General features: G+C 49.4%; 1 protein-coding gene across 2 annotated transcripts in view; it reads right to left on the reverse strand.

Annotated features, from left to right (window-relative positions):
* Positions 1-7,369: 7,369 nt before the first annotated feature.
* The window catches only part of PACS1 (phosphofurin acidic cluster sorting protein 1), a 142,765-nt gene continuing 134,416 nt past the window's right edge, over positions 7,370-15,718 (reverse strand). For both annotated transcript variants that reach the window (XM_041723612.1, XM_041723613.1), the window contains exons 20-24: positions 13,538-13,580; positions 13,127-13,262; positions 10,324-10,550; positions 8,934-9,053; positions 7,370-8,815 (exon numbers count right to left, since the gene is read on the reverse strand). In XM_041723612.1, the coding sequence (XP_041579546.1) occupies positions 8,700-8,815; positions 8,934-9,053; positions 10,324-10,550; positions 13,127-13,262; positions 13,538-13,580 (642 nt within the window). In that variant the 3' untranslated portion in view covers positions 7,370-8,699. The remainder of the gene's footprint in view (positions 8,816-8,933; positions 9,054-10,323; positions 10,551-13,126; positions 13,263-13,537; positions 13,581-15,718) is intronic.

Here is a 15,718-nt window from a genome sequence, read left to right on the forward strand (position 1 = left end):
AATGTTTTTGTTTTACAAGGAAACTGAAGCCCAGAGAGGGGCTGGCAGCTGCACGTGCAAAGAGAGCCTGCTGTTGGGAGCTCAGGCTACCAGTGACCACCTTGTCCTTCCCTAATCTACAGTCCAGGCTATTTTGCCTCAGTGTGTAAGGGAGACTGACCACAGAGAGTAGAGGTCAAGAGAACTGAGGTCAGATTGCTTGTTCACACCCACACAGCAGCACACTTGTACACACCCTTCACACAGCCTTGGGTCAGGTCCACTCAGAGGCACTGACCAGATAGATGCCTGCCTGCCAGACGTACACCTACCTCCATGTGCATGTATTTATAGGCCATGTAGGAATACCACACATACCCAAACACAAACACACATCTACAACCCCTGCTTTCTTCCCTTGTACTTTCTCTCCATCTAACAAAGGAGAAAAAAAAAATAAAAATAAAAAAAGGGAGCATATTCCTTGTATCTTTTCCAGGTAAATGGAAAGAATATTTTTCAGTCTTCTCATATGACTTCTGCTGGATTCTTGCTCTGGCTTTTCTGCTCTCTGCAGGATTCAGTGGTTTCTTTGTGATTCTTTTTAGGTATCTGATCCTGCTCCTCCCTGTGTGCTGAGTGCAGGGAAGGCAGGGTCTGCGCTGCCGCTGCCAGGGTTCACAGGCTCTTATCTTGCTTTCAGTGCTTAATCTTGCATGTGTCCAACCTTTGTGGCCACTGGTTTTTTATCTTATCCCTGAGGATTCTACTGTGCATCTCCCAGGGGAAAGGACTGTTACTTCATCCCGCTGTGTTCTGCATTCCCCCTGCAGCTGCTGGTCTCATGCCAGGCTGCTGATGGGTGCTCTGTTAATGGAGAAAAAAGGGAGGAGTCTATGCCCAGTGGTGATTCAGCTCCTTATGCTACTTTCTGCAGAGCTTATCAGCTTGCCCCCGCCTGTCCCATGCCTGAGGAAGTTATTCTTGCTACTTTTAATGTTGTTTTCTCCTGAAAATCACTCACACTGCTCCCACCCCTTCCCCTTGGGTCCTCAGAAGCACCCATCCCATTGAAGTCTGCTTTCTGAAATTCATCTTTTTTTCCTTTGGCCAGCTTCAATACTTTTCCTTGAAGTGTTTGGGGGGCACTTTTGCCAAGCATATCATCCTCCTTGAAATGTCAGCAGGTTCACCCTTAAGTGCTCAAGACTGGAGGCTCCTTGAAGATCATGTCTCCTCCACACGACAAGCAGCTCTCTGTTTCCTGAGGGAACTGTTCCACAGTGAACACACCTGGTTATCAATTCTTTCTGCCACTTAGCCAAGAATCAAGGCTGCTTAGAGCTCCCCTGAGAGGCTCCTGCTTCCTATCCTGGTAGCCATTTGGCAAATCTGTATCCTTTCTTCCTTGTGACCTCCCAGCCAGACTAGAAGTGTCCTCACCCTGTTCAGTGAGAGGGTACATGGGCTTTGGGGTCATACTCAGCTAAGTTCAATGCCGTATTTCTCCCAAGTGCCAGCTGTGGGGCTTTAGGCATGCTCTGTAACTTCATCTGTTTTCTCATTTGTAAAATAAAGTTCCTAATACTTACCTCTTTTGGTCCTTGAGAAAATGGAATAAGATGGCAGAGTTAAGATCTTAATATTAGGCTTTGTACATAACAGACTCTGTTACTAGTAGTTATTTAGGATTATTATTACCAGCAACTTACTGTTTGATAGACCCTGTGCTAGTGAATGGAGAGTGGGGAGAAACTATGAAATACTGGGTAGTCTCTTAAGGTGTTTTTGGAAGGAAAACACATTCAGGATGAAAGTGAGCAATAAGAGGCAGTAAATGGAAAGGCATGTCTGAATACAAGTGCTAAGCTGTTTGGTGTTGGCAATAGGTGCTACATGGTCAGGACAGACAGAGCTCAACCCAGCCACGGGTATTCTCACCTTCTTCCTCCTGTCAGTTCTTCATGTTAAGGAAGCCCCAAATCTCCATCCAACCCAGGTCACTTCCCTGAGCTCCATCCAGACCTATTTTTCGACTCCAACTGGACACTAACCTCTAAACAGCACAAACCACTCTAACCCCACCATCTCCTGCTCAAATCTCCTCCAGGGATGTCCCACCATCTGCCTGTTCACCTAGAGCAGATGGCTTGTCCCTATCCTTGGCTCTTTCTCTTTTGACCCTATTTCCTCACCAGTCACCTAAATCTATTGATCTTACCTCTTAAATTGAACCAAAGTTTCCATTTTCCTGCACCTCTCCTCCCTTTACCATTGTCTATGTCTCTGTCACATCTTTTCTAAATTGCTGCAATACCTTTAGAAGCTTTTCTGGTCTTCAGTCTTATTTCCTCCAATCTGTTGTCACAAGGTAATCTTGCTAAATTTCCTCATCTCCTTTTTCTAAAACCCTTTCCTGGCTCTCCACTGATCTCAGAATAAAGTGCACAGCCCTCGCCCAGGCAGAGTGAGGATTACCATAGCTATAGGGCCCCTCAGTGCCTTGGCTGCTTCTTTTCTCTTCTGTCCTATCACTCACCATGCCCTTTGCTTTGCAGCCATGCTAAACTATCCAAGGGTCTCGGAACAAGCCAGACTCTCTTATCTCCCATTTTTGCTATTTCCTGTGTTCAGAACATCCATCACATCAGGCATCTTTAAGATGCTGCTCAGGTGTCATCTCCTTTGTGACATCTTGGATACCCCTTCCCCAAGCTGGATTAGATTTCCTTCTGGTGTGCTCCTGTGCAATGTGTCATGCTTTGTGGCAAATGTCTATTTGTCCATCTCCCCTGCTCGCCTTGGAGTTCCCACATAGGTAAGAACCCAACCCTGTCTTCACCATGTACCATGGTAGGACCTTAATACATGTAGGATGTATGGATGATTGGGAATTTGGGGTCTGAGTGGGGCCTTGAGAGGTGGTCTGGAGTCAGATGACCTGGGTTAGAAATCTGGCTCCTTTTCAGTGGATCTGTGTGCATTGGACATGTGACTTAACCCCTCACTTGTTATTTTAGTTACCTTTTAGTATTTGCCACTTGCCAGAATGATGGATGCTGGAGATGTAGCCTGAGTCCCTGAGCACCTGGAGCTCCCATTCTAATGTGGTACAGAGACATTTATTGCAGGTGACATTGAATGCCATGACTGCAGAAAGGGCTCAGGTAGGGGCAAACAACTGGGCTCTGGGGCAGGGTGGTTGGTTGGGAAAGCCTCTCTGAGGAGGTAATGTGTAGGCTGTATCCTAAAGACAAAGAAAGTAGCTCTGTGGGGGAGGGCAGAGCATTTAAGGTTGGAAGAACCACCTGTTGGGGCCTGGTGCAGGGAAGAGGAATGTGATGACTGCAAGATCAGGTGTGGCTCAAGGGTGAAGAGTGTGGGGGAGAAAGCAGCTGGAAGTGATGTTAGGTAGTGGGGCCAGATGTGTTGGCTTCATGGGCCATGGGTTTGGCAGCTGTAGGTAGCTGCTGAAGGGCTCTAGCAAAGGAATGAGGCACTCTGGGTTGTTTGGGAACTGAGACGTGGCAGAATGGACAGGAGTTGCTGTGGTGACAAAGGACAATTCAGTGGTTTCTGGCCTGTAATAGGATGGATGCTGTGCCATTATCAAAACTGGGTCGAGGAGATCAAGAGTTCTGTTTGGGCCAAACTAGGTTTGAGATGTCTGTGAGTATTCAAGTCATGTAAATGCTTAGAAATGAGTTTAGATTTGGGATGGGGGTGGGGTTTGGGGTAAGGGGAGCTCTCTGACCTTGGGCTTCCTCCTTGGTAAAAAGGAAATATCAGCAGAATTGATTTCCTGGGGCTGCCTGAAGGAGTCCATGATATAAACCACACGAAGCACTCTGGCAGCGGCTTGGCTAAAAGAAAATGCTTGCAGGTGGTGTTGAGAGGGCCATCCATGCCATCAGTCTCTGGACACAGCAGTGGGTCATGAGGGAAGGAGTTTAAAACATGGATCTTAAATCTACTGTCTAGAAGAATTCTAAATAATGGATATAGAGGAATATCTTTCACTCCGTAAGTGTAGGCTGTGCTTAGTGGCTTCCTCCCTAAGAGCACAGTAAGGAAGGAGGTGTGACATTATTGAATACTACCTTGGCCAGATGATCAAGGTTGACAAATCATTTTGAAGGCAGGAACCTTTGATATGATGTGCTGGCAAATTCTAGCCAAGGGGCATTCTACAAAATACCTGACCAGCACACCTCAACTGTCAAGGTTATCAAAAATAGGGAAAGTTTGAGAAAGTGTCACAGCCCAAAGGATTAAATGTAGTATGCTATTGTGGATGGGATTCTGGAATGCAGAAAAGACTTTAGGGAAAAACTAAGGAATCTGAGTTAAATATGGACTTTATAATAATGTATCTATGTTGGTCCATTAGTTACATAATAAATGTACCATACTAATGTAACATGTTAACAGTAAGAGAAACTGGGTGTGTTGGGGGGTTGGTATACAGCAATTATTTGCTCTATCTTTGCAACTTTTCTGTAAATCTAAAACTATTCTAAAATACGTGTTTGTCTAAATTTACAATAAAACAGTCTGGAGTTGATATATAACAAGTTTAGACAGAAGCTCTTCCACCTTCTGCACCAAAATGCTACTCTGCCTTTAGAGAATGTTTCTGGCAGCCCCATGGGCAGTCCTGCTCTGGTCCAGCCTTACCCCTCAGTGACTGGGCAAGCTGTCTCAACATGTGAATCTGAGTTGCCTCGTGTTTGGAATTCTGGAAACCATTCCTACACAACCCTTTTCCTCTTCTTTGGAGTTTATCTTCTTACTCCAGGGCCTAGGAGTAGCCTCCAGTGTCTTTGGGGCTGAGGCATTAAGGTGTCTGAGTAGTGCATTTGGACTGGGGACTCCATTCCAGCAGCACGGGGACTCTTCATTCAGTCAACAGATATTCATTGTGTACCTATGATGAGCCAAAAAGGATCCTGGGGAATGACAGAGCAGGTTAAAAAAAAAATTCTATTTTCTTGGAGCTTACATTCCAGTGAGGAGAGATAAACAAATGGATAATTAAATCCCAAGGAGAAATGCTAATAAGGAAAACTAAAGAAGGTAGGGAGAAAAGAGAGGTGCTCTTTGAGGCAGGTAGAGCAAGGAAGGCTTCTCTGAGGTGACCTTTAAGCCAAGACTTCAATGGAGGAGCAAGTCACATGAACCTAGAGGCAGGGGCAGGATGGGGGCATGGGAATAGCTTGTGTGAAGATCCTGAGGCAGAGTGTGCTTGGTGTGTCTGAGAAATGTAAAGGAGGCTAGTGGGTGATGGGCAGAGTGAGATGAGAGATCAAGCAGCCGACAGGAGGTCAGATCATGTAGGCTTTTAGGGTTATTATGAGGGCTTTGGAATATATTCCTAGTGGGATGGGAAACCATTGGACAGTTTAAATTGGTAATTTAACACAATCTGATTAATATCTTAAAAAGCTCTCTCTGGCTACTGTGTGGAGAACAGACTATAGTAGGTGGAAGCACAGATAATTGAGAGGCTATTAGAACATCCAGACATGAGATAACTATAGTAGTGAAAGGGGTGGGGTGCTGCTGGGTTCTCAACCTGTTTTGGGAGAGCCTATAGGATTTGCCGGCAGACTGGATGTTGGCTATGAGAGACAAAGGAGTCAGTCGTGGTTCCAAAGGTTTTGGCCTCAGCACCTGAAGAAAGGAGAGAGAAGACTGTGCACAGTGGAGCATTTCATACTACAGGGCTGAGATTCGGGAGACAGAAGGCCAGAGGCTGGAGCCCTGTGTTCTCCAGTGTTCCAAGGCTGAGAAACTGAAGAGGATACAGTAAGGGAGGCCAAGAAAGGGTAGTCAGAGAATGGAAGGAGATCAGAGTGCTGTCCACAGGTCAAGCAGACAATGCCATTCTAACAGGGAGTGATGAGTATGTATAGGACAGGTCAAGCAAGAAAACTGGTCCTTGGATGTGGCAATTCAGGTCACTGGTGCCCTTGGTAAGGGAACTTCTGATGGGGGCTGTTGAGGAAAAAAGCCTGTAGGAATGGAAGTGGAGGCAGGGAACATGAACAACTCTTGAACAATTTCACTTTCAAGGGAGCAGAGACATGGTGTGTCAGTCAGAGGGAATCTGGAAGCAGGGAAATTGTTTTTGACATGGGAGCTATTACTGTGTGTTGCCATGCAGACATGAAAGATCCAGTATAGATGATGGCAGGAGAGAGGGGGCAACAGCAAGAGCAAAGTCCTAGAGGTGAGAGGAGGGGATGTCCAGGATGTGGAGTCAGACACAGCAGGCTGGGAGTTTATGCCTCTTCCTCACCCTCATCTTCCCATCACCTGCTCCATCTTCTCAGTTCTGAGCTGGACCTGAGTCTACTTGTCCCACATCCCTCCAGCCTGGCATATTCACTGCTTCCAGGTCCCCACAGCCCCTGCATTGCCTGAGCCCTCTCCCACTGCTTCCCACCCGCAGACCTCTTGTGGAGCTTCCACTCTGCCCCAAGGCAACACCCACGTCCTCTCTAGCACATTTTGACTTCTGGCATTTCCTCTCACCAACCAGATTGTGCACCTTGTTCAGTAACTAATGTGTAGATTACATTTCTGGGACACTTTCACAGACCTCACTGGACTTTTCCCCTTGGGAGGCAGGCATTATTTCCATGTTCCAGGCTCAGAGAGTTAGGTGCAGGGCCACACTGCTGGGTCTCAGAGCCTCCCGCCTTTAGGTCATTGGCCCACAGGGCTTGGGGAGCCAGTGACAGCCTACCCTACTTGGTCATCCACTCCTCTGTGGCTGTGTCCTGTATGGTAAGGATGCCAAGCCCCTCTGTCCCCTCCCCCATGCAAACCCCATACTCCAGGCACTTCTTCACCAGAGGAAGGCTGGTGTGCAAGCCTCTATCCTGGGAGTGTGTGAAGAACCAGGCATCCAGAGACCAGGGGGCTATGACTGTTTTTCATCTCTAAGTTAAGGGCAGGCAGGAAAGCCAACTCAATGATGGACCCTGGCTCCACCCCCTCCACCTGGACCTCAGACCACCAGCTTCTAGAAACTAAGGCAGGACATCAGCCTTGTAGAGGGAAAGAAGCCAAGTTCTAATCCTTAATCAGTAGAAACTGCCCTCAACATTGTCACCATCTTGGGAGGTGGGATTTGGGGATGGTGAGTACTAGAGAAAAAAGAAATTTTGGTGTGAGAAGAGTGTTACTTCTGTTTCTGACCTCTGCTTGCCTCATACTGGGAAAGATAAATTCATGCCTATTTTTCCAATTAAGGAAATGAGAATATGCTTCTTTCTAGCCATTTGAGAGGAGTTGATCTTGAAAGGAGTCGGCTGTGTTGTGGAGGGGAGAGGGTTATACAGATCCTGTGTCACAGTGAGAGGCATAGAAGCCCAAGCCTTGCTAGTTGGTAAGAAATCACCAGTTTATTGAATGAAAAACCCAACATCCATTCAGTCCCTCAAGCCCCTCCCTTCTCCGGCCCCAAGAGAGCAGCTCAGCCCAGGAGATGCTCTGGATGATAGGGCTGAACAGGGGATAAGGGCTGGAGGAGTTTGGGGAGGTATGGAGAATGAGAAAAACACTTTTCAAAATGAAGTTCTGTGCAAAAACTTCGAGAAGGGATGAGAGGGCAACGGTAAAGCTCTGAGGGTGCTGGAGGAGATAGAGGGCTGCAGCTGGGATGGCGGCCCTGCGTGCTCAGCTTCTCCTGAGAAGGCTGATGGTCGAGGCTGAGGAGTTGGCTCAGAACCCCATGGTGAGAGGGAGGGATTGGAGCCTGCTGAAGAGACACCTGGCTGGGAAGGTGGGCTCTCTGACCAGGTGTGAGGGGGGGAGGAACACACTAGGGAATGGGACACAAATGGACACGGTTGGCACAGGGTGATGTAGGGACACAGACAATATGCCGGTGGGGGTCTGCCTCCCATCTGTCCCAGTATGGAGTTCAGGAAGAGGCATCGTTGTGCTGGGGTAAATGGGGTGGGAGGCAGAGTTATCAACAAAGGGGAAGCCACAAGGACAGGGGCTGGTGCCCAAGCAAGTTACATGGAACCACCAAGAGACTGGCTGTGCAGAGAACCAAAGAAACACTCAAGGGTGCTTGTGACATCTAGGGGGAACCTGGGGGTAAGTGAGGAAGTCGTGCATAGGGGAGACCAGGAAGGCCCCCTCCACCCTAGAAAGACATGGCATCACCATAGAATGCTGTCCTGGGGGTGAGGGAGGGGTGGGGCTGCCCCTGTGACTGTGGAGGGGAAGGGGGCCCGTGGGCTCACAGTGCCCCTTCTACCCCCCACTGGGAGAACCCATGGCAGTGAGAAGTGGCCCTGGGCCTCACTTGTGGCGGGGGGCAGGTTGGGCAGCTGGCAGAGATAGGGAGGGCTGAACTCCCTGCTATGTGCCAGGATTCCAGGTTTCCTATTTCCAGGAAGGAACTGGTGCCATGTGGGGAGAGTGGAGGTCAGTGAAGGAAGGCCCAGAGGACTCAATTCTACAGATGGGTGCCAGAAGGCAAAATCGACATGCCTTGGGGCCTGGAGCAGGAGGGGGCTGAGCAGGAGGAAGGGGAGCAGTGTCCCCACTGGCAGTGTCCTTCAGGACCGGGCAAGAGAGATGCAGGCTCCTGGGCCAGGAAAGGGGATGCTGGGCCCGGGCCTGCTGGCCTCCCCCTGCCCGCAGGCGGTGAGGCTGGTGGCAGTGCCAGGAGGGAGAGTGGCCAGGAGATAGTGCCCTCAGGTGGCCTTGCTGCCACTGAATAGTCCCACTGGAAAGTGCTTGACATGGGTGGGCCACTGGGCCGCCAGCTGGAAGAACTTGATGTCACTCCACTCGACTCCGTCGATGGACACTGGGGTAACAGGGGAAGGAGGGGTTGACCAGGGCTGCTAAGGCCACCTCCCCCCGCAAGTCCCCTGCCCCTCTTCTTCCCGCCCTGCCAAGCACCCTCCTCCCCAGTCTCCCCGTACCTCTTAGCATGGTCTGCTGCTGCTTGGCTGAGCAGATGAGGCGGCTGATGCCCTCGATGACCTGGCTCTTGGAATCTACCTCCTTCTCTCGAGGTTTCTTGCTCAGGAAGATAGTGGGAACTGGAAAGCAAGCAGAACCACCTCCGTCACAGCCCTTGGAAAAGCAGCTACCTCTCCTTCCTCTCTCATCCCCTGGCCCCTCTTCCTGGGGGAAGGGGAGGTGATATTCAGACAGCCATCCTTCCTCCTTTGCTCCCTAGCTCTGGGTAGGTGGGAAGCAAATACCAAGATCTTTGAGTCCTGCCCCCTCTCAGCAGAGGCCTCTCCCTGAGCCTGGGTATCTTTGACTGTGTAACAAGGACCTGGGGCCAGTTAGTCTCTGAGGCCATTTCCAGCTTGAATGTTCTAGGTAGCCTGTGGGGCAAGGTGCCTGTGCCTTTGGGCTCTTCTTCCTACACACTTGCGCCCTCATAGGGTCAAATCTGCTGTGGCTACGAGGCCTCACAGGAGTGTTTGCAACATCTCTGTCCCAGGGATGTTGGGGCAACAAGGAGGACACTGCAGAGCTGGCTGATCTGCCAGCTCTGGGCAAATATCAGGGCTACACTTGTTTGGCTTTAGGCTTGGCACAGCCCTCTGCTTGCCCCCAAGAGGATCTCTATTAAGTAGAGGCATGAAGAGAAAGAGGCCCAGCTGCTTTGGGTCCAACAGGTAGAGAAAGCTCCTACCTGACAGCTGGTTGATGGGTGAGGCTGTGAGGGCCCTTGAGTCACCTGGCAGGCTTGCCTGGTATGGCAGGCTCACAGCCAGATCAGTGGAACAGACAGTAGCAAGCTCTGCCCTAGGGCTGGCCTGGTTGTGGGGATTCTTGCCTTACTCTCTGAGAGCACAGGACAGCTCCCAACTCCACCTCTAGTGCCTGAAGCCACCCCTATTATCCAAAATGGGCTGTACTCTTCTTAATTCTTACATAACAATGCCCTTTTGTTCATAAGGGCTTGAGTGACCCCCCAGGGTTGGGTGCAAATGCTCTGCTTCATGGGGACACAGTGACATCTTCCTCTGTCACACAGTCCATCCCTAAGGGCAGTGGCTGGTAAGGCTCCCTTCATTATGGCAGCATTAACTGCCCTGGCCCCTAAGGCACTGATGTTCAGCAGGCAGGGACCACTCACCCACTGGGGACATCCATTTTTTTTCGTTATAGAAGGAATGGCCTTGTCTCACAAGGTGAGCTAGGACCCTTACAGAAAAACCCAGGCTGGACATGAGCTATGGACGGCTTCGCCCACGTCCAAAGGTCTCCCAGAAGCAGACCCTGTCCCAGACCCTGAGAGGAGATAGTGAACGCTAGTGGTCCTGATTGTTCCTGGCCTCAGATGTCACCTACCTTTCTTGTTCTTCTCTTTGGTGACCACAGTCATTGCCATGGTGCCGGAAAGCTGGGCCTCCCCACCATGGGGTAGGCGGGAAACCTGCACTGAGCGGAAGACGCTCTTGAGGGTGTTCTTGGAGCTGGCATCCCTCTTGTCACCTTCCCTCCTCCGCTCACCAGGGTGGCCCAGCCAGTAGTCCACCTGGAGGCCAATCACATCCCCATATGGGCTGTTGGGGCTCCTGAGGAAGAGGAACAGTAATGGAGAGTAGTCTCTGCCCTCAGCTCCCAACTACATGGCCAGACTGGAGGACCTGGAGGGGACCGCCAGGCTCTGGGAGGGGTGAGAGGAGGTGGCACGCTAAGTGGTTCTGGGTCCCCTCCAGTTTCATAGAATTGGTTTGTGTGGGTAGGAGAGGCTGACTGAAGGGAAGACAAAGCCAGGAGAGGGCAAAGCCCTGGGGCACTGTGAGGGAGCCAAATACAAAGTCACAGGGGGATGAGGGAGGCAGAGAGGAAGGGAGCTTTATGGAGAAAGTATGCATGCGTACACATACACACTCACATGCACACATATGTGCACACCCAGTAAGCAGAGCACAGACAGAACCTAGACAAGTGCTGGAGAGATTAAGTGGGGCAGAGGCGCAAGCACCTTGGCTGGCTCCACAGCAGCCCCGGGAGGGAGCGCTGATGGATGCTGACCTGCGGCTTTCTCTTATTTATGGCACTTCTAGCTCAGGGATAATTTTAGCTCCAAGGGGGAAAAGGGCTGATGTTTTCTTGAAAGGAGGCGTCAGACACAATAGATACACAGGCTACAAAGTTGTCTGACATTTCTCTCTCTGCCTGATTCCAGTGGTTCCATTAAAAATCAGCTTAAATGGGATGGGAAAGGAGGTCATGGTAAGGGCTGGCCCCCAGGCCTCCTGGGAAGGCTGGAACCATAAAGGAGTACCAGCCATGAGGCATTTCCTCCTTTTCTGAACTGTCCCTTCTGTAAATCAGTAGAGGCCATGAAGCGAAGTGGATAGAAGAAAGGGAGAGGGAGAGTAAGGGTCTGGATCCGAGGTGCAATGTAGGCTTCTCACCATCTAAGAACATTCATGTTCTTTAGGGACCATGACCCTGTCATTGGTGTCTCTAGAAAAACCACTGACCAGTATCTACCCTTTCTGCTGCTGAGGATCTTCTCCAGAAGAAACAGAGACAAGACAGACAAAATGGAAATAAGGAGGAGGAAGGTGCAGGGGCCCATTGGTGCTCTGCTCCACCCTCCTTGTCAGCTCCTCTTGTTCAGGCAGGCATGAGAGCTGCCTCCTGAGAGGCTGCCCTGACCACCTGATCTACACTCTGGATACTTGAGACCCTAAAGAAATTATTTCCCCTTTCAGAACGATCCCCCTACTAATTTTTCATAGTGCTTACTGCAAACCTACACAGTTTGAGTTTTTTGCTGCCCTGGCACTGCCAGAGCCCAGGAGTCTGAGCGCCAGGACTAGGATGAGCCTTTCTTATTTGCTGCTACAGCTCCAGTGGCTCAAATGGCCACTATGCTGACAAGACAGACTGCATGCATGAAAGAAGGCAACTCCCATGTGCCAGGCACCAACAACACATGCTCTTATTGAAGCCTCACAAAACTGTTGACACCTCTATTTCACTCTATTTCCAGAGTCGAAAATGAACCTTGTCCAAGTGACAAAGGTTCTTTGCTTGACTAAACTTCAGAAACTTTAATCTGGCTCCTAAACCTTTTCCTAGGCCCATTTGCATACTTCCTTGTAAAATCTAGTTTTAGCAAGAACCTGCTAAGACAGTTAGCAAGAACCCCCACCCTCCCTATCTGATCATCTGGGTCACCTGGGCAGGCTCCTCACCCCCCCCCCCGCCCGCACCTCCAGAGATGTCTGATACCCTGACTTGTCTCAGTTAAGAATCCTGTTGGGTCTGTTTAGAACCCCTCTTACCCCTGATGTTTCTTCTTAGTAATTTTCCATCCATACCCACTCCCAGGGTAGAAATTCCCACTTATTCAGGCTGTATTTGGAGTTGAGCTACCCACCCTGCAAAATCCATGGTAGTGCTCCCTACATCTATTTCAATGGTTATACCTTGATGTGGTCTCCTTCACTGTGCTTTATTTTATTTTTTAGGTTTTATTTATTTACTTGAGAGAGAGAGAGAGAGAAACAGGGAGCGTGCAAATGTGGGGAAAGAGCGGAAGGAGAGGAAGAGAGAATCCCAAGCAGCCTCATGATTTGGGCTAAGCATGGAGCCCAACATGGGGCTCAATCCCACAACCCTGAAATCATAACCTGAGCTGAAATCAAGCGACAGATGCTTAACCGAGTCAGCCAGGTGCCCCTCCCTCACTGTGCTTTAACAAGTATCACTGGGTAATACAAGCTAATATAGTAGACCTAGCACAGAACCATGACTCAAACCCAGGTGTGCAGGACTCCCATGGCTACACTCTTTCCACCACGTTGGGCAGTCCCCTAGCAAGACGCCTGCACAGCACTTTACAGGCTGCAAAGGGCCTCTCTGCTGTTTGTCTTATTCAGCTTTTTTACCCCAGAAGACATATGGGGAAGAAAGTATCCTGCATTATAAAGAGTGGTTCTACTTGCCCGGCTAGTGACCTAAGTCTCTGAATTTGAACTCCACAAAGTTCTTGCCACTATCCGGCTTTCTACACGCAGTATGCCATCATTGTTGTACAATGCTGCAGGCAGGCAGTGGGGAGTCAGTCAGGTTCCTGGGCCCTGATGGAGGGGTTTGGCAGGAAGGAGAGGTATAGGTAAGAGCCCCTTACCCCACAACGGCGAGGGCACTGCTCATGGATGGGGATGAAGGAGGGGTGGCTGTGGTATCTCGGCTCAGGCCTGAGCTGGAAGGCGGTGATGTGGAGGGCACAGTAAGGCTGACCACAGGTGAATCATCTCCATCACCTGTCATGGGGACAAACACAGTTGGCCACAGGAAGCCACCCCTGATCAGTAGGTGACAAGGCGTGAGGACCCCTCTGTCTCAGCTACACCTGAGCCTTAGACACCTCCCCACTCTACCCTGCCATCACTTCACCTGGGAAGTGAGGATGCCCATAAGTCTTCTTGCTCAAACTCTGACTTAACCTTAGGACACCCAAAGTCTTCACTGTCAGGCCTGCTGGACTAGAGACAGAGCATTACCCCACCTCACAGGAGCAGAAGGGCCCCAGGCTCACCTGCAGTGGAAGGAGAGTCTTCAACCAGACCCACTTTCACCACCTGGGAGAAAGAAGAGACACTGCGTTAGATCCTTTCACTAAAGCTGGACGCATTTTGATCCGTTTGGAAGCAGGTGATTAGACACAATAGCCATTGCTATATATTATTATTTGATTGTAGGCTTTAAAAATCTTTGCAAATCCAGAGTAACCCAGATCTGATCTTTAAGATATGTAAAAAAAATTTCTTTAAAAATATTTTATTTATTTATTCATGAGGGACACAGAGAAAGAGAGAGGCAGAGACACAGGCAGAGGGAGAAGCAGGCTCCATGCAGTAAGCCTGTTGTGGGACTCGATCCCGAGACTCCAGGATCACGCCCTGAGCCGAAGGCAGAAGCTCAACTATTGAGCCAACCCAGGCATCCCAAGATATGTTAAAAAAAATTTTTAAAGATTTTATTCATTTATTCATGACAGACACACACACACACAGAAAGAGAGACAGAGAGAGGCAGAGACACAGGTAGAGGGAGAAGCAGGCTCCATGCAGGAGCCTGAGGTGGGACGCGATCCCGGATCTCCAGGATCACACCCTGGGATCACACCCCAGGCTGAAGGCAGGGCTGAAGGCAGTGCTAAACTGCTGGGCTACAGGAGCTGCCCCAAGATATGTAAAAATTAAGCCCAGTTCTAAACAATGAGGTTTGGGCACATGAGACCTCACGGTTCACCTCTGGGAAGGGCAAAGCCACCCTGAAGGCAGGAACACTTCAGTGTTCTGATCATGTTTCTTCTAAGACCACATGGGTAGGAGGCCATCTTCCCATGTCAGAGAAGTGAAGAGCCACTGTGAGAAAGCTTGGTAAGGCAGCATGTTGTGGGGGAGGTGCTCTCTGAATGCCTGTGACACCAAGCAAGGGAGCGTGCTGAAGTGCTGATACCAGGTTCCTCCTTTCTAGACTTGCTAAAATCTGGGAGGATATGGATAAGAAGGTGATCGCAGGCACCCCTGCCCCTTCCCTACCTCAAGGAAGTGGTATTGATTAAAATTCCCAAAGAATTTTAAATTTCTCATGGAGAATTCAGGAAAGGATAGAGGGGGCCCTCCAGCGGCCAGCAACATGCACAGCTAGATAGAGACTGAATGTCACAGCTTTGGTTTGAGATGACAGGTGAATTCTGGGGAAGTAGCAGGCCCAGGGCCTATTACCTGGCAGAGGGGCTAGGAAGTGCTGTGAGGTCATGGAAGCTGGGCCCTGGGGACTGGTGGGGAGTGGAGATCACATGCAGATGGCTCAAGGTTGCTCAGAATACAGTGCTGCTATTCACTGAAGTCTGTCCCAAATTCTCTATGCATCCTTATTTTAGTTCCCAGAAAATAACACAACAATACTCTCAACTTCCTGGATATAATTCTCCTTGTTCCCCTGGCATTATCATGAGGCTGTCAATTCCTTTGTTACAATTAAAAAAAATTTTTTTATATTTCTCTCTTGTCTGTGAGGTCAGAGTGGGCAGCAACCCACAGCTCCATGAAGATGGAAAACAAATCATCAGCCTAGGCTACAGGCCATAGTTTATAGCCTTCATTCAACATGGCTATGGGAGTAGCCCCAATAGCTAACAGGGACTGAGTGGACCATTCAGACAGGAAGCTTTAGCAAGGCACAAGAAGGGGTAACTGAAATTCTCCACGCTCAGGGATCTCTTACGATCACTCAAGACATACAGAACCTGGGCTGAGCACAGAATAGGCTCTCTGTCTGCATATGCCGCCCTGACCAAAGCTAGGAGATCATAGGAAAAGATACAAGCTGATTTGGAAGGGAAATTCAACTGTCTCGTACATGGAAATCTGAATTTTCAGCCATGCTTTTGTGGTGTGCTTTGGCCCCATAGGGTGTCAACATTGTCATCTCTGGGGTCCCTCTCTTGATTGGTCTCTGCCCAGCTACTGCCAAATGAAAGGCTACTACCACCGGACATCAGAGATATCCAAAAGGTTTCCATTTTGTTTTCAAAACTAACTCATCTAGAGATTCTTCTTTGATTAAATAAGAGGGGAAAGAAGGGACCTTCTTTTCAGTGGTACATCTAACCCCAGAAATAACTACTTCTTGGACTTCTCTTCAGAATATCATCTGAAGAGATGATTATTATTTCATTTCTTTTTTTAAAAGATTTTATTTATTTATT

This window comes from Vulpes lagopus, chromosome 11, assembly GCF_018345385.1.
Source record: "Vulpes lagopus strain Blue_001 chromosome 11, ASM1834538v1, whole genome shotgun sequence".
Taxonomy (NCBI): domain Eukaryota; kingdom Metazoa; phylum Chordata; class Mammalia; order Carnivora; family Canidae; genus Vulpes; species Vulpes lagopus.